Below are 24,756 nucleotides of genomic sequence, written 5' to 3'. Positions count from 1 at the left end.
TTTTGAAAATACCAGCATTTTCAGAGCCATACCAACCCCTATGGGAAATGTGGGGCAAGATGTCTCCTTTTTGGCTCTGACTCAAGAAAAGAAAAAAAAAAAAGAAAGGTAAACTGCAAACCTAGTAATTGGAAATTACTGAAAACAGCTCATTAGTCATCTTGTTGCCTGTTTCCACTCTGTCACGGCTTCAGCCAGAGCCATTAGCATGCACCACTGCACACATGCATTGAACACCTACAGTATGTGCTGGAGTCATGCTTGGAAGGCAGCCACAGGATCCTAGAAATTTCAAATGAAAGCATGGAACTGGAATGGAAACAAATCCTGTGAAATGAATGAAGAAGCAAAAGCTCTTCGTGATAAAATGCCTTCCTTGCGCTCAGCCATCAGCACTTACCTGCATTATTACTTTCAGAAGAGTTTATGGCTTTGGTAGCGTGTAGGTACATTTGTGTGCATTTGTGAGAAGAAATACTTTGTGGGGGAGGGAGGTTTCAGCTTTCAGTTTATCGCTTTTTTTTTTTTTTTTGTCTTCCCCAGCTTCACTTTTTGCAGACGCTGACACATCACTATTTCTGGCCAGAAAAGCAGGCTATTGTCTTCACCCAGAGAAACAGTGCCAGTATCACTCTTCAGATTGACTAGCAGGGGTGCTTTGAGAGCATTTTGGCTAAATCCTCTGTCCTTTCCTTTGGACACTCTCTATTTAAACATGATGCATGGCGCAGAGCCTAGATGTGCTGGGGATTTTTTCCCCACCTGCCTCCCCTCTCCCTCATGGGCTACTATGTGCATAATTAATCCTACACATTCCCAATGAAATTTCTGTTCTTCCTCAAAAGAAGTCCTCTATCTGTTATCCCTTTTACCAAATCATCAGCTCTGAATCCTACAGTTCCAAAGCACTGCAGTCTGCCTGAGTCCTCTCTAAAGCATAGTAAAAATAGCCTTCCAACTTTCACCATTTTTCTCTCGTCTTTTCCCATAAAGCTTTAGATCTGAGCATCTTATGTCCTGCTAAACTTCGGCACAATCTCTTGTCATGTTTTTGTTATGAAATGGTAGTATAATGCAACCTAAGGAGGGAGGTAATGGGCTTCCAGGGAGGTTTGGTAAATGCAGAACTTGATGAACTTCTTTAAATTTCATTCTGTCCGTAATCCCAAACCTGGCCATTTGGGCTCAGCATTCTACGTGCAGTGTGCTTAGAGATCCTAGTGCTAAACTCCAAATAATATCACCCAGCTTTGAACTTCCAAAATCTAATTAGCATGGGGAGTCCTATAAGCTATATTTCACAGTGCCAAGAAAGAAAAAAAACGGAAGATAATTCCTTCTTCTTCCCTATCATGAACACCAACTCTCAGAATCCTCTCCCTAGACTGAGCAAGTTCAGTTTTTAAGGTCTGGCATGACTGCTCTTGGCTGACAGCTCCAGAACATTACGTCTTTGGTGGTTAGAAATATCCTAATTTTTATCCTCACTCATTTATATACAACTATTATTTTCCAGGAATGGTCTCTTTAATTTTCTTTCTTTCTTTTTTTTTTTTTATTTTTTAATTTCCTGTAGTGTTTAGCTCTCTGGTGTATTTACAATATAATCCTGCTCTCCTTTTGTTTGCTGAGTTAAACAAACTGACTTCTCCTAGCCTCCTTTCATAAGATAAGGTCATCTGAAGACACATTTCTGCATGAGCTTGGGAAATGTATGTGCTAGTCTGTCAGCCCTAATTCAGAGTCTTCCAAGTGCTATGAGCTTATCTCAGACTTCTATCCCTTGCAATTAAGTGCTCAGCTCTAATCAAACTTGCTTGAAATTTAGGTTCTTGCTTTATCTTTTTATAACCTCTTCAAAAGGATTATGAAAGCTGATTAATTTGCAGTAAACCCTCTTGGACAAAAAAGCATGAACCTTCAGAAGGAAATAACAGGGGCTTTGAAAATCAGGCCAGAAGTTAATTATTTATTTCCATGGCATCATTAGCACATGGGTGATGAGAATGATGATATCAGAATCACATTCCAAATAAGTTTTATCACAATGGGCCTTAGTAAACAGGCAAAATAAGATCGCTTTTCCAAAGCAGCACATTTACTTTGAGCACTTTATACCCTGATTGAGAAATTTCACTTAAGACTTCATAAAGACAGCAAATTTCCAGAGGGCACATGCTCCACAATTTTGTAAAATAAGGCCTCTCTATGGTGTCCCATTCTGGGAAACAAATTTGGAAATGTGGGCCACAAATGCAAAAGCAACTTTACACAGCTTAGTGCTCATCAGTAAAGTCTACTGATCTGTAAGCCATGCATAGCACACAATTAGCTGAACATTCTCTAACCATTCTTTAGATGATCAGTATAGACAGTAACAGTATTTTAGAAAACATTCTAACAAAGTCTTTTCTTCACTACTTCTAGTAGATGAGTAAGTAGTTTATATATTGGTCAGTATAGTAAAGAAAACAAACCAACAAAAAAAAGCCCCAAAGAAAAAGAGAAGTGAAAAATAGCTATGCTGACTCCACAAATTCAGAAAAATTAATAGTTTTGCCTATGCTATGAAAAAATCCACATAGGGTTAGCATGAGGCCCGAAGACTAAACAGTACCTTTGACTTATTGCAACCTTATGCACAAAGACAAGTTCACTCACTTCCAGAGCACTTTCAATGTCATATACTTAAGCCTACAAATTGTACTTATGGTTAATGGTGCTGCTTACCTGAAATTTTCTTCTGGCTACAAAATACTGCATTCTCCTGATGACTTTTACAGCTGTTCGATGTGCTTCAGTTAATCTGCCAAGAAAGACAAACACAGACATGAACCAGCTGGGGAAAAAAAAAAGCAGGAAAAATATCTTAATGGAAGAGGTTGACTCTAAGCACCAAAATCTACAAATATGTTTTATGTCTACAATGCAAAATTGTAGCATAACACACTGTGCATGCATGTGTATTTTGTTCTGTTGCTTTACCCTCTTGTATATTGTGGTTCTAACTAAAAAACTGATAAGTAAGGCAATGAAAGCAGGTGTACAAAGATAATACTTGTGGAGGGGATTAGACAGGATTACTGTCAATGCATACAACTGGCATCAGTTTGAAGAATGTGAAATGTTTTTAGAACCATGACTGCATTCCTTATTTTGCATTTATTGAGAGCTTGCCCATGACCTCTATTGCACAGAAATTAAATTCTTCAAAAAATACTTTGAATTCTCTAGGAACAAAAGAAAAATTGAAGTATCACATCTAAAAATAATAAAATTAACACAACACACCCTCTCTGCACACATATGGGTGTGCATGCGGCTGTCTGTATTGGTATTCAAACACAGAACCGGACATGTTACAACTTAACAACATCACTTCACCCAGAGGATACTGTATTTGCAGAACATTAATTGTGCCACTTGGCTGACAATTAATTACCACACCCTCTTATTTACGGTGAATTTTGGAGGCATAAAGAGGAAGCAGAAACATGGTAATTATAAGAACAAATATTTTATTTAAGGATTGACTCCTTCCCCATGGGCTTCTTAATTCATTCAAAATGAGTGAAATAAAACAAAATTTTCCTTCCAAGGAAGCAGCATTGTTAGGAAGTCTATGTTCTATACAGACATCATCTCTGACATGTGATGATAACCCTAGGAAAGCTTGCTAGCGAGTTTCTCAAGTCTCCTGAAAACACAATCTGCTTCCTCTTCCCAGTGTATCTGACTGGGGACAAGGAAGTATCGGCTAGGCCACCTACTTGGATGCCACATTTTAGAGACAAAGTCTTTAAAAAGTTGGAAGATTACAGTGTATTATTTCAAAGTGAAGTAAATAAAAGCTAAACAAACAGGGACTGAATTTAAGAACAAGCATAGTTTTTCATTTTTATAATTACTCTTTGATAAAATTAGTGCTTCTGATTGGGTGAGATACCACAGCCGCTGGAACAGGGTTTTTAAAACAAGCTTTCAGTAGCTTTTTCTTCCTCTTTCTATTTCAAGTGTCAGTTCAATATTAAATACATGCACAAATATGTGTGAAACTCAGGTGTCTATACTCCATAAATACACTTCATATATCTGTGTATATTCATGCACACATCCATATATATATACTCACACATGCAAATTCACAAACGAAAATTCAGGGTGAGCAGATTCAAGAACTTCTTGTATACCATCAACAGCATTGCTAAGTATGAATCTTTGCATTTGTGTGAGCCCATCAAAGGGATTTCAGAAGTGTCACTGATGGCTTACCAGTAGTTTAGCCTACCAGACCTTTATTATGGTGAAAGAAAAGCTCTCAGCTGGACACTCAGGGCTCCAACTGAGCTCCTGTGGCCAGTGACTAGAGTGGAGACAGCATTCTGCTTGTAAACAGCACATACTTCATAGACAAATCTTTGTCTGTCAGCAGGTACAAGTAATATATATATATATATTTATATCCAGAAAAGAATCACAATTTAAGGTTTTAGGGTTTATTCCATTTCCTTTGTGTACTAGCTAAGACAAAATCTTGAAATTATCCCCTAGCTCTAAAGGATGTGAAACTTCATATATATACTTCAGTACACTAGAAAATTATTTAAATTGTTTAAAAGCCACACCCATAAAACCAAGCATAAACTCTAGGCCTCACAAGGATGGAGTCCATGCTGAGGTGGGGTGTTACTATTGGGTTGGTTGTTTTTTGTGTACGTTTTGCTCCAAAGAGTATGATTAGAGTTTTATTGACAGAACGGTGTACTTTCCCATCTTTTAACCTAAACCACAGGTAAGAAAGTTTTGTTAAAACCTTCCACGAAAAGACTGTAAAGGCGAACAAAATGTCTCCCTCTCTGGAGACATTCAAAACCCGCCTGGATGCATTCCTGTGTGATATGATCTAGGTGATCCTGCTCCGGCAGGGGGATTGGACTAGATGATCTTTCGAGGTCCCTTCCAATCCCTAACATTCTGTGATTCTGTGAACAGAAGTGATCAGGGTTTTGGAAAGTTATGAGCACATAAAAAAATTAATAATAGAAGCTTGTAACATCTGTAACTATAATGGATACCATGAAATGTCAACTGAAATAGCACATACTTGGATCCATAAACGATACTGACATGATCTGTAACTATGTCTTCAAGTAGGATCCAAGCCTTGGACCCGTTTGAAAAACAGCCTGTGTTCCTTACCTCTCTGTTAACTGATTGCTCAGCAGGATGCTCAATTTTAAAAGCAGTCAAACCTATCCTTAATTATAATGAGTCTTTCCTAGTTTGGCTTATGGACTCCTGGTCTGTCAACATCACTGTGGTAGGGCAGGGAAAAACATGAGCAGGTGCAGGGCCTGGAAAATACATGTTAACAAGCAGTCTGTACCCTGATCCGATGTTGAGTATCTCTCCAGGAACTATTCTAGTGGATGCGGGGGAAAGGGGCCCCTCTTTGCTGGCTGACTCAACCTTCCCCTTTGCAGGTTTTGCATATGCCTATGTGGCTGCAGAGCCTGGAGGGACGGCTGTGTGCCAAGGAGGCATTGCAGCCCCAGGTTTGGTCCTCTGCTCATGGCTCAGAGAGCACTGGGAAAAGTCACTACTTTTAGCTTAAAACACTTGGATTCATTTAAGACTTTTTTTTTTAACTGCAGAAAGGCAGTAGCCTAAGCCAAAGAAGCCAAACATTTTCAGTTGAAAATAATCGAACCAGCGGCAAAAAGAGAGATGATAAAATCCAAAGCAACTCTAGAAACTACCCAAAGGGATTTTTTTTTTTTTTTTTTAATTTTTATATATCACTCTGTTTGTTAAAAGCTTGTGTTGGCCAGTTCAGACCTACTCTTTTTCTTATTCTTTTGTACGGAGTCTGATAACTTTTTTGAGTGAACAACAGATATGCAAATGGACCCTAAACTCAGGCAAAGTTACAACTATTCCAGGCCATGCTGAGGCACAGCTCAAGTCTCCAAACAAGCCTGTTATCAGTGTGATGTACCTTTCAGTGTAGAAGCATTTTTTAAGCATTAGAGTTCATTTCAGCGTAGACAGAAGGGGAAGGACTTTATTCAGGCTGTGCCGCAGGATGGCCAGAGATAGCGGACCATGCATTCCAGGCTGGTTTCCCTGCCGTTTATTCAGGTGTCGTGAATTAAAAGAATTATTCAGTGTAACGTAGCTACTTTGATCATGAACTGTGGAAAATAAAGGCCACTTCAGCAAGGTCAGTTATAGCTCCCTGTCCCAATTTGCAGAACTGGTTTGAGGATACATGCTTACAGTACTTGCATTACCGCTGAGCTTCATTCATTTGTTACGTTTTGATTGCTTAACAGGAAAACACATATAAAGTCACACTAACTCTATTTTAATACTGGTCATTGGATAATGTTGTAACTCCTGCCCAGAGTAACATACAGCATTATCTATTCTGGAGTTGTTCACTTGACATTAGTTTCTAAGCCAGCACAAACAGTGACTAGGTCAGTGATGGCAACTAAAATGTAAAGAAGTTATTTGAGAAGCTCAGCCCTCCATCTGCCTTTTTGTTTTTCTATCACATTTGATTAAGAGTATTCACTTTTCAGCTCTGTTTCTGGGAAAGAACTTTGATTCTCAGTCATAACTTTAATTTTTCCCATGTACAATTACCTCAAATAGGCTGATATTTTACTAGGTAAAATATAGAGCAAGTCTTATTTGCACTGAAAGCCTTACCAGAATCAATACAAAACATGAAATGTTGGCATCACAGGGTACTTTTTTATCCAGATGCACGTAGCACAGGCCATTCTCTTTCAGAGGCAAGACTTTTCATTAAACTGCAGGTTCCCACTGTTACTGAAGGGTCATATTTAGCAAAGATAAATATTACTTATATTCAAATGTAGCTAAACTGTGTAATTATCCTGTCATATGGATAGTATGCACCAATAAGTTGTTGGGGGAGAAGAAGGGTGGGAAAACAGAAATCATAAAGGACATAAAATTAGAGAGTTTATTACAGACAGGCACGGCAGTTAGTCCATATGCAGTCACATGCATTATGTGGACCTTCTGTTGATGGAGAGAGGTGGTGGAAAGAGATGCTTCTTACCACAAGAACCGTAAAGAAAAGAAGCTTATATAATGTGGCTTAAATACTGAGGGAAGTTAGAGTGTTCAAACAAAAAAAAAAATCTACCTACCAATAAGTGAAAGTAAAATTAGTATTGCCTTCAGCTAAGCAAAGTCAGATAAAATGCTTCGAGCCTTTTAAACAGCTCAAGTTAAGAGAAGTCTGCAGCTTGAATCTGACATGCAAACACCTGGAAATGTCAGGCAATGATCTGATTCCAGAGCTCACCCCAAGCCAGAAGCAGCAGAGAAGTACAACATAAATACAACAGAAGAGGTTTCCAGTCTTGTAACATTTCATCAAAGCCTTGTGAAGAACAGATACTTCTGGAGAATTTCCACCATTTACATGATGGAAATTTCATAAGATGCCATTTGCACTGAAACCCAAGAGAACATTTCAGAAAATGTTGGCACAACTTCATTTTTCCCTTTATTCCTAATCACAATCACACCTTAAACCTCCCTCATCTCTATTCTAACCATATCCTTATCTGAACCTTTTCTTTTCAAGCCCATGTTGGCTCAAAACTATAAATAAATTAGGACTGGCTTCTCTCAAAACAGAGCAGCATGGAGGCCTATTTGGCTTCACCAAGCTCTGCTGACAGCTTCAATATATGAAGGAAGGCGGCAGATTCTGCAAATCCCTCCTCAGTAGGTACAGTCCCAGGCAAAGTAGAAGGGGGAGTACAGAACTGACATGTTCAGGGGGGGCTGCATTCTGGCATCTGGCTATTTTGCTGAAGATTTTGTGGCATTTGTTATCTCCATCCATCCATCACCATATACACTGCTGCCTCTCTGAATTCATTCCAGAATGACATTGCCTCTGCTTCTACTTGCCTCTATAACCTGGCCTTCCCTGACGTGAACAAGAAAGACAGCAGATTTCCTATAGCTGTGCTCCTAGGGATTAGGGCAGGGAAGACAGATAGTACAGGGACAGAAGAACAGCTCTGAGGAGAAACTGTTAGAAGAGGAAGAACTAGGACATCATTTATATGGAGCAACTGGCAAGACAATATATTGGCAGGGGAAACACCACTGGGAGAAGCAGCAGTGCAGGGTGTTTTCTTGATGTTGTCCATGACCAGAATAAAAAAAGCAGAAACCTCCTGCAAATAATCAGAGGTAGATGTAACCTGCTCACCGAATGTGATTTAATGAGGAAGAAAACCCCTTGAACTTTGAGTTGTTTTTCTCAACCCTAGACAGTTGGAGTTTTCAGTTACAAGTTTGTTCTGTAATATTACAAAGTGGGTTTATTGAGAAAGTGGGAGAAAAGCTCTGTGTTAGTCCCTTGCTAATTAAAATGCATAATTAAAATGAGTAATTAAGCTTACTACAGAATGCTCTTGTGTCTGGGAGCCCAACTGCCCTTGAACAACAATTCATCTGCTGAACTGTCTCTGAGAACCAAAGTAACGATTGGATATTTTGGTTATATCTTTCCTCTATGTTTTGTTGGCAGCAAAATAAAAGTGCCTGGTCTCTTTTTTGCCATTTTATTTCTTCCATTTCTTCCATTTGTGTCAGAACAAACAAGATGATGTCATAAGGATGTCTTTTCAGTGTGGAAACACAAACAGAGAAAGATGGGTTTTTTTTCTGAGCAAACAGATTCTAGAAATTGCCACAATAACTGCCTGTATTAGCACTGTACCATGACTACTTCTGGTCCTGGGATAGGTGAAATGCTCTTGTCTCCATGTCAGTTCTCATTTGCTTAGAAAACAGACTCTAGCCACAACCACCTTCTTGGGAGGTGCACAAATGCTGACATTGACACGTTTTTACCCCACATATTACAACAGTTGCTGATCCTAGCAGATAAAGGTATTTTTTCACTTCTTTCTCCTTAAGACTTGGTCTTCATCAATTTGCCTTTTAAAAAATTACAACAGAACTGAATGCCTAGCTAGTAAAAGGCACCGCAAAGACAGCCATCACCAGGCCCAAACAACCTCCCAGCAGTTGAGATGCATTTCTGGAATCTGAATAGCCTTCACAGGGGTGCAGGGGGAACTAGAACGGTACAGCCTTATTCGATGGGCTCTGGTTTGCTCACTTTAAAAACCGCCAGAACCCAAGTTAATGAACTTTAAGACTACATTTTCCTCTTCACTGTATTCAGCATTTATGGGAACAACATGGTGTTGTTAATATACACCAATGACTGAGCGCTGCATTTATGCCTCAATGATTTTCTGTCATGAGAATATAATGCCTGGCAAAGGCTGATTCTCTGAAATACCAGTTTGTTTGGGGTCATTAATCTTAATTCCTATCTTGCCTGAATAGGAACTGGATAACAGTCAAGTCAGGGAACAGTTCTGAGAATTAAAACTTCAATGGCTTTTGGGCTGCCCGAGGCTTTATATTTCTTTTAAAAAATAAGTAATTAATTAATCTGCACCGAGTACTAGGGAGATACCCTATGGAATTGCGCAAAATGCTTCTTGTGGTTTTAAAAAAGAAAAATACTGGCTTTTGGCAGGATCTTTCCTTAGTAGCTCTTGTGATTTAGTAGTTATAGCAGGGGCTATGGAAACACAACTCCTGGGTTCTTGAATGGGTTGATTTAACTGGCCTCTGTCTCTCTGGGTGATCTTGTGCAAGTCCTTTTACCTGGCTATACTCTAGTTTATATGTTTATTAAGTAAGTGTAAAACCTAAGTCGTGGAGGTGTCAGGAGGCTTACTTCACTGAGGATTTTAAGGCAATTAGCAGTCCCAAAAGGCAATTAGCAGTCCCAAATGGAGACGTATTTTATTTATAGAATGACTCAGCAGAAAAAAGAGCAGTGACAATATGTTTTTCCCTTAACGATGATAAGGAACAAGGCAGATTGATCTGCAGGCTTGGGGTAAACTGCCGTGTCACTACCCCCTAAGCAGAGGCTATTTTCCAAAGCATTCTCCACCTTCACAACCTCCTCTCCTGAGCACCTGAGCACCTGAGCAATGTTTGGGAATTAGCTCCCTGTTCACCAGATACTCAGCAATGCAAGACATCCACAGCATCTGAAGCCAAACAGGACCATTAGATCATGAATGTGACCTACTCAACAGTGCAGGGGATTGCATTTCACACAGCTGCCCTTGCCCTGAGCCAAAAACCTTGTGTAGGACTAAAGTAACTTTCCAGAAAGGCATCTGGCTTTGATATAAAGACTTTTATATACTGTTAAAAAGTGCCTTATTTTTTATTTAAATTTGTCAGTATTCAGCTTCTAGGCTCCTCTCTCCAACTGGAGTAGCAGCAATTTTAGACTTTTCCAGCCCTGTCTTTCTCTCAGGGACTTTCAACAGTGCCAGATGCACTGCCTCTGGTCTGGCAGGGAAACCAGTCTCTGGTGTAGGGAAGAGAGAGTACTGCTCTCTAGGGAATTGCAGGGACAGACTGAAATCCTAAAATATTTTTATCACTTTTCTGCCTGTGGTTTAAGTCATGCTATCAGTAATTACAGAGATTCGTAATGGAAATGCTTAGACTGGCAGGAATGAAGAATTAATGGGAAGGTCTACGTGTGGAAACGTCAGAAAGGGAAAAACATCACAAAAAGCCCTATGAGGATGGCAGTTGCTTGTGGGACCTAGACCTTCATCGTTACAGTATATTTATGTGCAGCTTTTGAGGATATCAAATTCAGGAACACAAAGCAACAGGTACAGTCAGGAACTGCTTCCGCCCAGAGTGAAAAAAGGACTCCAGCCACTAAGAGGTGATGGTGGGAAAACACAGAACAGGGCTGGAGTCTTAAGCCGAGACCAACAGCATGAGGTTCAACAAGTGCTGGGTCTTACACTTCAGCCGCAACAACCCCATGCAGCGCTACAGGCTGGGGGAAGAGTGGCTAGAAAGCAGCCCAGCGGAAAGAGACCTGGGGGTGCTGATTGACAGCAGGCTAAACATGGGCCAGCAGTGTGCCCAGGTGGCCAAGAAGGCCAATGGCATCCTGGCCTCTATTAAGAATAGTGTAGCCAGCCGGTCTAGGGAAGTGATCGTCCCTTTGTACTCGGCACTGGTGAGGCCGCACCTTGAATACTGTGTCCAGTTCTGGGCCCCGCACTTCAAGAAAGATGTTGAGGTGTTGGAACGAGTCCAGAGGAGGGCGACCAAGCTGGTAAAGGGTCTGGAGGGTATGACCTATGAGGAATGGCTGAAGGAGCTGGGGTTGTTTAGCCTGGAGAAGAGGAGGCTCAGAGGTGACCTTATTGCAGTCTACAACTACCTGAAGGGAGGTTTTAGTGGAGTGGGAGCTGGCCTCTTCTCCCAGGCAGCTAGTGATAGGACAGGAGGACACAGCCTCAGGCTTCGCCAGGGGTGGTTCAGGTTGGACATTAGGAAGAATTTCTTCTCAGAAAGGGTCATTAGACATTGGAACGGGTTGCCCAGGGAGGTGGTGGAGTCACCATCTCTGGATGTGTTTAAGAAAAGACGACATGGCACTTAGTGCCATGGTCTAGTTGACATGGTGGTGTCAGGGCAATGGTTGGACTCGGTGAACCCTGAGGTCTCTTCCAACCTGATTGATTCTGTGACACCCCAGTAAGGAGACAGAGGACACAGAATAAATCCCAATGATTCACAGAGGTAGGAGAGAATGAAAAGGTAAAATATACTGATCACTCTCATCTCCCAAAGTCAAGAAAGGTTCATTGGCACCTGGTTGCCATCCTGAGGAGATCCCAGCAGACATGATGAAGACTCAATAGAGCATTCCTTGGCTCTCTGCGCAATTGAAAGAAATCCTAAGCAGCCTGTCTGGATACGTGCAGCTGGGATACAGGCATGGTGGACAGACTGCTTGGGTACACACATCTTTCTATTTGTGAGTACGCGATTATGACTGCGTGAATCACTGAAACTAGCTGTTTTAAAATAAAATCACCTTGCCCTCCCCTAATGTATTTTACTGAGTTTTAGTACCCAACAACCAGTTTATACTGACAGAAAAGATTCTGGAAAGCTAGCTCTAAAATTGACTTACTATCTGATCACCTTCAAATTTACCTTTCAAAGGTCTTGTCAAAAACACATATATTCTCACAATGGCCTTGTGAATTCCCATCACCAATTCACTGCCCACTTCTGAGCTCCAACACCAGTTTCTACAAACCCATGTGCCAAGAATGAGTATCACACTGCCATTAGAGGAACTGGCATTTCAAAACTAGACAAAAATCATGATCCTCCTTTTTCTAAAATTTTAGTGTCCATAAACTATTTTGCAGACAACAGTGATTGTATTCACAGAACCTCACAGGGAACTTTGTGTGGCCACAGACACTTACTATTTTTCCACCCTGCATTTCATGTAAGAACACGCATAAAAATCTTATAGGCCTCACTTGCCTAATACTGAAAATATGCAGTGCTTATCAATAGTTTACTACAGAAATAAATATCTTGCTAAAAGTCGCAAGCTTCACTTGTGCAAAACTATCACTGAAACCAGAAGTTTTGCTGAGCTAGTTACTTCAAGAGATTTCACTTGCTCATTGAGAAAGTACTTTCTGATCAAAGATTGTGCATTTTTTCTTTACCTTCAGGAAAAGATGCTATCTCTTGGCATTTTTTTTCTGGCAGACCTTTAGCTCAGCCAGTGGATGAACTGAAAGAAAATTGTTCATATACCAATTGCTTGGGTCTTACTATTAAAGAACAGGAAAAATTCTTTTTTTCAAAGTAGATGAGAAAAACTGTGTCTTCATGCTCTGGGGAATTCTGATTTTCCTGTCTTTGTTTCTATCCTCACTCACAGGAAAAATATTTTAAAAGTCATTATGAAAAAAAATATTCTGAAAGCATTTGAGCCTAAAATGATAATATGTTTCATTTTGTTTCATTTTAATACACATTTGTTTCCAAAAAGGAAATATTTTATCCTCTTATAAAATTAATGCATTTTATCTGGTTTATGCCCTTTTTCCTCCGAGTAACTAGGACTCTACCCTGAAGACATATACTTTACACTGCATCATCTGGTGCAGAATGAAGACCACATGCCTTAGAGAAGATGTAAACTGGTTTACAGGATACTATTAAAGAATGGCACATCCAAGCTATGAAAGCTATGAAACAGCAGACCATGCTGGGCAGATCCAGTTCAAATATTGGTGCGGACTTAACTTTGACGATTTTCCAGTAATCACAGTGTTTTGAACTGTGCCTGCATCAAATGAATTCTGTTTTAACTCCTTCTGTTACAAAATCAAATTAATAAAATTCCCTCTACCCCTCAAAGTTTTCTCATGGAAAAACTCCATTTTAAAGAATTTTTTTCACTTGAAAGATTGTCAGCTCTGTGTTCACTGGAAGTTATTAGCACATGAAAATCTGATAGAAGCAAAAGATATCCATATAGTATTGAATACATATGAGGTGATCTAATTAACAGGATAATAGCTATTAGTATCAGTGCTTCAAAGACTCAAGCTTTTGGGTTTTCATTTTTTCATGTGTTTTGTTTGGGTTTTCTTAATTGGGCCTTGAGGATGCCAATACTGCAATCAAAAATGTTTCTAAATTATTATGCACTCATTTAGGTGGCTAACCACCTGAATTGCTGTAATTAGAACACTTAATACAAGCAATTAATTATATCAGCAATGATGAAGGCTGTTTTTAAGATCTAGATACAGAAATGTGTTTGAATAAAAAAAAAACAAACACCAAAAACCAAAGGGATCTTCATTTCATTTGACACATTTCCACTGATTGTCTTCTGACAACAATCTGACAGCTCCTCTTGGAAGTTCTGTGTAAGAATTAAATAAAAACTGGGAACGATGCTATCAAGACTCCCACTGAAGTGGAATTTATTTTTTTATCTAAGGAACAGATGGATAGATGTTGCCTCAAATTAACTTCATCTTGTCCTTGAGCAATTGGCTTTATTCTGGATCTGGAGGAACTTACTGCAGAGATGAGGCAGCAGCTCAGGTATTCATGTACTCAAGTCCAAAATTTCAGTGCTCAAAAATGTGAAATAGGTCATGACCACCTGTGCATTTGAAGCTGAAATAAGGACATGTTTCTTCTCTTCCAATATACTTCCATTATACATAAGTTCCCCAGTATCTTCCCATCCTCCAACAAGTCCTCACAATGCTGAACTGGTTTGATAATGAATTACAGGCTTACTTTTCTAAAAGTTCATAAACCCGAAAGCTTCAACCCCATTCCAAAAGAGCCTGAGACAATTTATCTTCTTGCTTGGAAATTATGCAAAAAGAAATTATGCAAAATCTGAGGTTTGGCATGGATTTGAAGCAAAACCACTTGAAACACTGCAATTTAAAGTGAATTTACTTTGACATTTTCAGTTTGCCCAAACCTGAAACTCAAAGCAAACCTCAGGGCAGAAGTGTAAACCAGAACAGATAGAAATCAACAAACGTTTACACAACACTCCATGAATCAAAGATACTTAACTTCACATGACATGAAGCAGAGGCTGACAAACCAGGAATCAGACAGGAACTACCTGAAGGGAGGTTGTAATGAAGTGGGAGTTGGCCTCTTCTCCCAGGCAACTAGCGATAGGACAAGAGGACATAGCCTCAAGCTTCGCCAGGGGAGGTTCAGGTTCAACATTAGGAAGAATTTCTTTTCAGAAAGGGTTATTAGACATTGGAATGGGCTGCCAAGGGAGGTGGTGGAGTCACCATCTCTGGATGTGTTTAAGAAAAGACTGGACATGGCACTTAGTGCCATGGTCTAGTTGACAGGGTGGTGTCAGGGCAACGGTTGGACTCGATGATCCCAGAGGTCTCTTCCAACCTGGTTGATTCTGTGATTTTTTGAACGCAATCTATCTACTTCATTCACATTTAACAGAACAACAGTTTCTCTCTCACATTATCAGCCTTCTCAATCATGGAGTCCCACTAATCTCAAGTTTTAAGCTCCCCTCGTCATCTTAAAATTCATATTATCATCACTTCAGTCTCTCTCAAATTTTCAAGCCTCATGCTGTGAGAACTATAGGAGAAATAAGGCCATTTTAATACTACCCAAAAACATCTTTAAATTTGTTCTCAGTAGAATAATCATATGCATCTAACAACCTGGTGAACCAGTTGAGTCTGCGTGATAGCTGATAATTTCCCTGAATTATATAGTGTCACAAGTGACAATCAACTTAACCTGATACTATCACTTATCTGAAGCAAAATACCTTTTTTCAAGAGAAGAGATCCAGGCAAATAGTTCATAAATACCAGGGTGGGTTTTTTTCCTTCTTTTTTTATGTGGCAAGTTTTGGTCAAAGAAGTGAACAGTGTCAAGCACAGAGTCTTTAAAGCAGGTCTTTGTCTGTTACAAACAGAGAGAATGCTTGTGTCCCCAGCACATCAGGGGAAATGTTCAGTTTGATTCACAGCACAATACAGTCCGCTCCATTCCTTGCTACCAAAACTGGCCATGTACACCTAAATACCATACACTCCTCAGGTCTCTTAACTTGTACAGACTATGCAGAGAGCTAAGGACAGAATAAAGAACTATTTTTTACTATTCTCAAAGACTAATGAAGAATAAGAAAATAGCTCTTCAAAACAGGCATCCATATATATTTGTATGTTAGGATATGTCTATGCTACATCTGTTATTAGCTCTTATGCATTCTTACTCTAAAAACCATTCATGACAGAATGAGCAATATTCTGCTCAGGACATTTATTAGTATGGCATTACATATTTTCAATGCATCATGAATTTTATAAAGTAACATGGGTGAACACACAATTATTTGCAAATTCAGAATGTAAGGAACTGGGATATAGCAGGAAAAATATTCATAGAAGTGTGAAAGATGATTTTTATCTAACAAACCAGCACATAAAATACCCATCCACCTAGGATTTGTTTAATGTCCTTCTTTAGATCTCTTATTTCTAACACCTTCCTCTTTCTCCTACTTCTTCCTCACTTATGGGGAAGAGAGCCTTGGCCCCTGAGGCTCTGCCATTCTCCTTTCTGCTAGGCTTGCCTCACTTTTCATGCAATAACTAAATACTTACCAAGCCAGAGAACACCAGCAACTCTCCAGCCTCGTGTTTAAGGCATTCACTCACTGATGGAAGAAGGCTGTTTAAGTCCCTGTCTCTGTGTGTGTTTCGAAGTGGAAAAGCATGAATGGGATGCTGGGTCTTGGCGTCCAAACCCAGAATATTCTGTGATCTGGTGGCGGGGCATGCTTCTGGGGAACAACATGCTCAGATCCTTTCAAACTGAGGAAAGAATTGAACCTAAGCCTCTCACAATGTGGATCCATCATGCTATTAAATGACAGGAGGACACCTTTTCTAGGAGCTTCATAATTCTAATCCTCTGCTATTTTTGCATGTCTGCAGGAGAAAAAGGTTTATTTTTGAGTCAAATAAAGAATTTAATCCAACAGGAAACATTTTTAGTTTTGTGAAAAAATTGAAAAATATTTATTTTCATTCAAACAAAATAGAATATATTTTTTCAAATACTGGGATCAGAAGCTGCAATGGAAAAAAAAAAATCAATTTTCAGCTGAGATCTGGTGGACATACAAAGCCATTAAGTATCACCAAAACCAGTTTCTATCAAACAAATGCAAATTAACCATTAATCTAAATTATGTGATAAATTGTCTGTGACAGTCTCTAAATCATGACTGCAGCATCCCGTTGAAGACTCTATTCCTGGCTGACCAGACTGAAACTCCAGTCTATGTTATGTCAAGACCTAAGATGGTCTAAAAAAATAAAATGCATTCAAACATTGAGCTTATGAATACAGTATAGAGATGCTTCCTTCTGGCTTAGAGGATCTGAAGGAATTCATGTCTGCCTGACATGATGGAAGTTTTCAGAAATGGAAGTTTTTAGAAAGCTGCAGTGAAGACATTATTTCTGTCCAAAGCAACTCCCATCAACTTGTATTTTCTATATGAGGCATCCTGGGGACACAGCTATTACAGACTATGGAGACTCTTGAAAATTCTTTTTGCATTACTAAGGTACTGAAAATGCACAGGAAGTTCTAAAAATATAGTATCTCTGTTTTTCAGATGTCTCAGGTCACATTGTGGAACTGCAGTTTTATGTTCCTGGCAGCCATAGCATTAAACCCTGAAAGTGTTTACATACCTACACACCTCTCCTATACCTTCAAAAATAGATTTTTAATGGAAGTGCCTAGAGAAGGATGAACTAGCTAACTTTCCAAATGACTGACGAAAAATACCTGCATAGGCTAATATCTGATCAGAATTAATGAAGGGTTTGATTCTGCAAACCCACATCTAAGTAATTCTGTGCATGAGTTATTTCACTGAGCTACATGGGCTGCAGACAGATATCAAGCTATGTTCAAAATCAAGGTTTGCAAAATGGTACCCTAATTATGCAATTAAAAATGGTGTTAAGGGAATGTTCTTCAATTATTTATCCTCACTATTTTTGCATGTCTCCAAAGTGGGACAAATACTGTCAACAACGTATGTTGTCAGTAACAGATACTGCTCTGTCATGCCTCAGCTGCCACACATAGATAGAGCTGATCCTGTACCTGAGTAAGGACTGCAAAATCTCTCGGGTAGTAATATGCAGCTGGCATCATCCTACAGGATTCTTACTGCTTCACATTATCACCTATAATTTACTGATTTATATTACATATATTAATTTTATTCACAAGAAAACGACATTTTGGAGAGACACATATATGTGTATAAATAAACACACTTAATACGCTTCCATGAATTAAGCTGAACTGTTTGGTAACTTTCAGAAAATAATTAAATATGTATTAGAGTATATGTATAGTTCTAGGTTGTAAGCATAAATATGGAAAAATACAAACCTGATTTATAAGCTAAAAATAATCTCAACAGTGATTTAGCTATAGTTTTAATAGCATGAAAATAACTAATTTAAGGTCAAGAGTAATTTAGTTTTGACTGACTTGGCAATCCTTTGTTCTCTGGGTCATGTAAGTGTTGAGTAAATTATAAACCTGTAATTCTATCCTGAGGTCAAGGCACTTCAGAATTGATTTAATATATTGGTCTCCTGGAAAGTTCTTCCAAGGCCAGTACCCCCTAAACTGTGTTTACGAGTTGACTGCATTAATAACTAATGGAGTCATATAATATTAGCAGAGGTAAAATTAACCCTTTCAAAGAAGAGTATGCTTAAATGCAGGACTTTCAAATGAGAGACAGAAAAATCAGATGTATCTGTGAGAAGCCAAGTTTCTACAGTTTTGAAAAACTAATATGAATGTAAATGGTGTAGATATCTGACTTCAGGAACAAAATCAGGCTGCATCATGAACACTATTTGGGATAATCCTGGGTTTGTGAAGCAAAACCTATTACCTTGTTATCTTATATGGGGGGAAAATAAACAAACTAGCAACTACTCTGACAGACTATGTAAGAAGCATAAATACATTAAAAAAATCAGCAACTGCTCATTTAATCTTCTGTGATTCTGTGTAATGCAGGCTTTGCTCTGTCCCCTAACATTTGCCATTGAAAAACTGAGATGGAAAGTAAATTGAGATGTTTTCCATACAAGATTTAAGTGTGCATTATACCAGCACTTACTAATTTTGAACCTTTTAATGTTTCCAAATGGAAGTCATCATACTACTAAAAAAAATACACTGTAAAGCCCAGACACATGGCCTGGACTATTCTTTCGTCACCAGGCAAACATTAAAGTTAATGGTCCTCAAAGTGTTTAGGGTTATTTCTTTTGCCCAGCGTCACAGTCCCAAACTCATTAGTAAGAGGTATATTCAGATTAGCCTGTTCAGTTCTGATTTAACAGAAACTCAACAGTAATCACAGTCTGAAATCTTGAAATCCTTAGGAATAACCTAGTGCTACCCTGAAGCGGTACTGTGAAAAAATCAGAAGTAGGTTCCCCCCACTTCCAAGGCTGTAGATTTCATGTGAATATGAGTATCTCCTAGTATCTATAGACTACCCTGGACAGTCCTTTGCTATTTCCTTCCACTGCTTTCAAGTTCCTAGCAAGACCACTAACTTCGCTGCATGCTTTTACATTTACAGTAATTCCTGTATAAAAATCCAACAGTTCGTTAGATTAATGATCAATAAACACACACCAAGGTTAAAGAAATATCAGCATCAGAATTAGAACTACGACAGCTCTTACCGCAATGGATGACAGCATTTGACCTGGTCACACAGTAGGAACCAATTTGCAAAAAAAAGGACTCACAGCTGCTTGGTAAATAACACAACACACAAGCATATCCAAAGACCACTGAATGTCACAGAATTCATTAAAGTAGCCCTTCTCTTGCAACTTCAAGGAACCTTTGAACAGGTTTTTAATGGATATTAAAAACATAAGCCAAAATTCAGATGGGTGTTTCACCATGAGCTTATGTCAAGCTTTGACCATGCCTCCTGAGAGGAGGCAGTCTTACTCCCTGCATGGTCAGCAGATCTCACTTCCTGCTTGCACCTGGGACCTCACAGCTGCACACTGAGTCAGGTCAGGCCATCGGTTTGTCAGAAAACTAACCCTGAAGGGGAGGGAAAAAAGAGCATTTTCTGTTGAATAAGTTCCCTGAGGAAAACCATCTTTGCAGGGCAGGCAATGGCAGTGGGTAGTGGGGGACAGAGATGTGTAGGAGGTTTGCAGTAGCTGAGATGTAGACCAGTACCCGCTGTCGTAGCACTCAGGGTCCACCTGGCAAATTTGGTGACAAAGGTTTTTTGTGTCCAAATGTGCATTTCCAGACAGGGTGATTAAATAAAAAGAATGCTAGCACATAGCAAAACCCTCCTAACTGACTAATCAGCATCACTTTACAAAGGCCATCACTTTGTAAATGTGCCCCTCAAATGGGCCAGGCTTTGAGGACACTAAGAGGCCTTAGTAGCCCTGACCAGCTTCACCTGGGCCTCCCCTCACCCCTGTCCATGGGCTCAGGAGCCCCATTTCAGCCCAGACCCCGTCAGAGCTATGTTGTAGGTGCATTTGTCTCTGGTCCTGTTTCCTGGTTGGACCTTGGACCCACGTTGTAGCCTTGTCCCCAGTCCTGTCTCTGACCCTGTTCCCTTTGGGTCCTGGACCTGGCTCTTCCCTTGCTTATGGCTGTCAGTGGACCCATCAGTAGCCCCCAGGCTGCCCATTGTTGGGACCCTGAGGGTCTATGCCCTGTTGGTGAGGGCACTGCTCGTGCTGGAGTCACTCGTGGATCCCAGCTCACCCTCCCTTAGGGAGCAGCCAAACCTTCCTGCTCTGTGACACACTACATGAGTACAACTTAACGGGGCTGTAAGATGGAAGGACAGCAAATTTTTATGCTTGGCTTTATTGACACATTGTTCTTACTCTTTTTGCATATAGCCATGGTCCTCCTCATTCTCAGTCATCTACTAGTTATGTACTAGAGTTATGTTAAAACTCTACCAAAACTTCTTTTGGTTGCCTCTCCCCTCCTCAGGCTCACTAACCCAATTCACTGCAGTGACCTGGCAGAAACATTCATAGGTTTTGTCAGACTGCTCTTGGGCTGATGTAGCTATCTGAACTGGCTCATGACAATATCACACAACGATCGGAAGAGAAGGGAGGAAAGGGGTGCGCAGCTGGAGCAGGACCTGCCCCTGTCAGTAGCAGTGAGCTGTTATGTTGGCTCAGCCTCAGACTGCCTTATTACTTCAACTCAGTGACTCTGCATGCTACAACAGGCACTTGACAGCTTGTGAAAAAACAGGTGAAGCTTGGCAGGTTTGAGAACCAAGTGTTGTCTTGTAACTGCATGTGGCAGGGAAGGAGGGCAAATTAACTGTGAAAACAGCGTGCACTGATTTGAGAATGAGGGTACTTGAACTGACTGTCTGTAAGCTCACTTATCTAAGTATTATTTACATTACATATAATCTCCTTGTGCTGAACTGAGGGCTGCTGGCAAGTTTCTGGTTGAGGGTCAGAGGGACTTAAACTCAGGTTTAGGTTTTAACAACATCAGCAGGAGATGGGTGAAGGCCTGAATCAAGGACTCAGAGCTGGGTTTAACTTGCATTGCAAACCTCCCCTCAAATACCCAGTGAGTAGCAGCCTATGACTATTCCCTGTGAAAAGCAATAGGTTTGAATGGATCATGTGCCAGACAGAAGATTTAGTGAGTCAAGGCAAAGGCTATCCCCTGTAACACATGGAGTTCCTACAGTTGCCGTCACTGTGACATTAGGTAATCTTCATCAAAAGCATCTCCTTAATCCTACATCTGGGTCTCCTGGATTATCAGTACTACAAAATAAAATTTCTGTTTGCTAACATTTATCAGCTGCATTTTAAATGAAAGCTGTTTTCTTGAAGATACTGAAAGAAACGTCTCCTCCCATTTTAGATACTATATACTGTATGGAGAGCATATGCTGTATTGTATATTTTCTATAAAAACATTACATTTTTAACTTCCCTGGGACCATGTATATAAATATTTGTACATGAAATTATATGATAGGCTTTGAAATTTATGGCATACATTTCTGTTAATGTTCTAAAAATATTTGTTCAGGCAAATGAAATTGCAGTGAAATATTTTACTACAGATCAGTCAAAGGTTCTCATAACTTTATCTTCCTAAAAAACAATATTTCAAGCTATAAAACAGAGCTCCATTTCAGATATCTAAAAAGCAAATTTAACCAGCTTGATTTGATTAATACCGAGTAGTTTAACATTTTTTTAAACACTGAGGTTTAAGGTGAAATAAAGTCAAGATGTAAGCATTTTCTTTTCTTACATATATGATTTAATTTTGTTTTCTAGAAACTTATACTGTTAGAGGCAAATTGCCTAAGTGGTACATGGGGGGTTATGTGCATATTTCCTATTGCCATCAACAATAATGAGAGCAGGGTGTGTTGCCCAGCACACAAAGCTTCAAGTATACAAATTGTTAATAAATCTGACTCCTCACAAAACAGAAAATAAATGCCGTATTCAGAATGATGTGTGGTCCAAGATATATTTTCGAACATACTCCTTCTGGTGTCCCAACACCTTAATCATAAGCTCAGCAGCCATCTGGCGACTCCCAATGGCTTACCACCCACTGTGGAAGCCTCCTGGGCAGCTGAGTAAGAGCCCTGTTCTGCACCACCATTTCTGCTCATACAAAAGTCCCTTTAATGTCAGTAATTTTGCCTCAGGAAGGTTCCAAACACCCCCAAACCGTATGCACAATATCAACAGTTTTCCTAGGTGGTGCACAGGGGGAGAGCCTGTGTGTCTTCATGAAAAGATGTTTTTCCCCCCTCTTCCTTCTCTACATCCCCACCTATGGTCAGGTGAACTTGAATCACTACGAGCTCACACTTAGTTTTACCACATGCTCAACATACCTGCAAAAACCTCTTTAGAAAAGCCCACACCTAACTCACAGCATTTTGTTCCGCTTGGCCGGATCCCAGCTCCCATGAGAGTACACTCCTCACTGTACATCTGCAGCCCTCACGTTGGCTGGCCTCAACCACCTCCAAAAGTCAGTTGCCAAAGTTTGTTCCCTAGTCTTCTCTGCAGGTCTGCTCTGCAGAAATCCCTCACATCTGGTTGCTAATCTGCCTTCAAAGGTCTCAGCAGTGCAGGTGCTAAGTAGCCACCCAGCAGCGAGTGGATGTTTCAGATAATGGGTGCCAGGGGAACAGCACAGAGAAATTCATGGTCTGTGGGCATAGACTCAAGTTTAGGAATTTACACCAGCAATTTACTAATCCCCATGACTCTTTTAGATGTGCCCAAATACTTTTTCCCCTCACAGCATTAGCCAGTTGCCCAGCAGATGGGAAGTTTTTCTTCCTCTCATTCACGTGTCAGCAGCAAGCAACAGCTCCATGCATGTTGAGCTCATGTCAATTTTACATCATCTTTTTTTTTTTTTTATTTCAGGTGGGGGGGGCATATTTTTCTTCTTTTCAGATAGAATCATAGAATCATAGAATGGTTTGGGTTGGAAGGGACCTTAAATACCACTTAGGTCCAACCCCCCTGCCACAGGCAGGGACACCTTTCCACTAGACCAGGTTGCTCAAAGCCTCATCCAACCTGGCCTTAAACACTGCCAGGGAGGGGGCATCCACAGCTTCTCTGGGCAACCTGTTCCAGTGTCTCACCACCCTGACAGTAAAGAATTTCTTCCTAATATCTAATCTAAATCTACCCTCTTTCAGTTTAAAACCATTTTCCCTCGTCCTGTCACTACATGCCCTTGTAAAAAGCCCCTCTCCTGCTTTCCTGTAGGCCCCCTTCAGGTACTGGAAGGCTGCTAGAAGGTCTCCCTGGAGCCTTCTCTTCTCCAGGCTGAAGAGCCCAAACTCTCTCAGCCTGTCTTCATAGGAGAGGTTCTCCAGCCCTCTGATCATCTTCATGGCCCTCCTCTGGACTCAATCCAACAGCTCCACGTCCTTCTTATGTTGGGGGCCCCAGAGCTGAACGCAGTACTCCAGGTGGGGTCTCACAAGAGTGGAGTAAAGAGGCAGAATCACCTCCCTCGACCTGCTGGCTGTGTTTCTTTTGATGCAGCCCAGGATATGGTTGGCCTTCTGGGCTGCAAGCACACATTGCCAGCTCATGTTGAGCTTCTCGTCAACCATCACCCCCAAATCCTTCTCCTCAGGGCTGCTCTCAATCCATTCTCTGCCAGCCTGTATTTGTGCTTGGGATTGCCCCAACCCACATGAAGGACCTTGCACTTAGCCTTGTTGAACTTCATGCGGTTCGCACAGGCCCAGCCCTCAGGCCTGTCAAGGTCCCTCTGGATGGCATCCCTTCCCTCCAGTCTGTCGACCACACCGTACAGCTTGGTGTCATTGGCAAACTTGCTGAGGGCACACTCAATCCCACTGTCCATGTCGCTGACAAAGATGTTAAACAGGACCGGTCCCAATACCAACCCCTGAGGAATGCCACTAGTCACTTCCTGCAGTTCATGTGTCACCTCTAAACACAGCAATCTAAGGGTCATCTCAGTAGTTCCTCAAAACGAGAGAATCAAGAACAGCAGCAATCACATTTACATTGCACGATTTTGAGACAGATCTTTAAATAATAGATCTCTACATAACATTCTCTGTTTTCCAACACAGTGGAGTCTGGTGAGCCAGGAAAGAAAAAAAAGACCATAATGTATTCAGCGATAAATGTTTATCCACTTTTGATTTCGGCTATATGAAGCCTACCTATTTCCTGCACACACACCCCCAATAGATGTTAAGGGATTTTGTTTGTTCATTCATTAGTTTTGTTACATTTACACCCCTGGGAAATAGAGTGCAGATGCATCTCTGTCAGCAGACTCTGGAGGCATAGAGAGATGTAGGGTTAGGAAGGAGGAGTTAGAGCCATCTGACAAAATACACTAGACCAAGCCTGAGGTAGAGAGGGTAGAGTGGTACCAGCAATGGGGAAGATGCAAAAATAGTTGCAGAAAATCCAGAGACAGAAGCTGGGGAAGGGGAGTAAAAACAGCTGGTAGAAAAGTCTGTTATATAGGATGTGTCTGCACCTCTTCTGGTGCTGGCCCACATAACAGTTTTACAACTGAAGTCTTAAATCAAGGATAAGATGCCACTGTGTCATTACTGTTAGGGTGTTTTTTTGT

At 40.4% G+C, this 24,756-nt stretch overlaps 1 protein-coding gene across 1 annotated transcript in view; it reads right to left on the bottom strand.

Moving 5' to 3' along the window:
* Positions 1–24,756, bottom strand: part of LOC137663876 (potassium voltage-gated channel subfamily KQT member 1-like) — a 526,688-nt gene that overhangs the window by 224,798 nt on the left and 277,134 nt on the right. Inside the window, exon 12 of the mRNA XM_068401506.1 lies at positions 2,731–2,806. Coding sequence (XP_068257607.1) covers positions 2,731–2,806 — 76 coding nt within the window. The remainder of the gene's footprint in view (positions 1–2,730; positions 2,807–24,756) is intronic.

This window comes from Nyctibius grandis, chromosome 5 (genome assembly GCF_013368605.1).
Source record: "Nyctibius grandis isolate bNycGra1 chromosome 5, bNycGra1.pri, whole genome shotgun sequence".
In the NCBI taxonomy this organism is placed as follows: domain Eukaryota; kingdom Metazoa; phylum Chordata; class Aves; order Nyctibiiformes; family Nyctibiidae; genus Nyctibius; species Nyctibius grandis.
The sequence above is the reverse complement of the archived record's forward strand: the minus strand, read 5'-3'. Positions and strand labels throughout refer to the sequence as shown.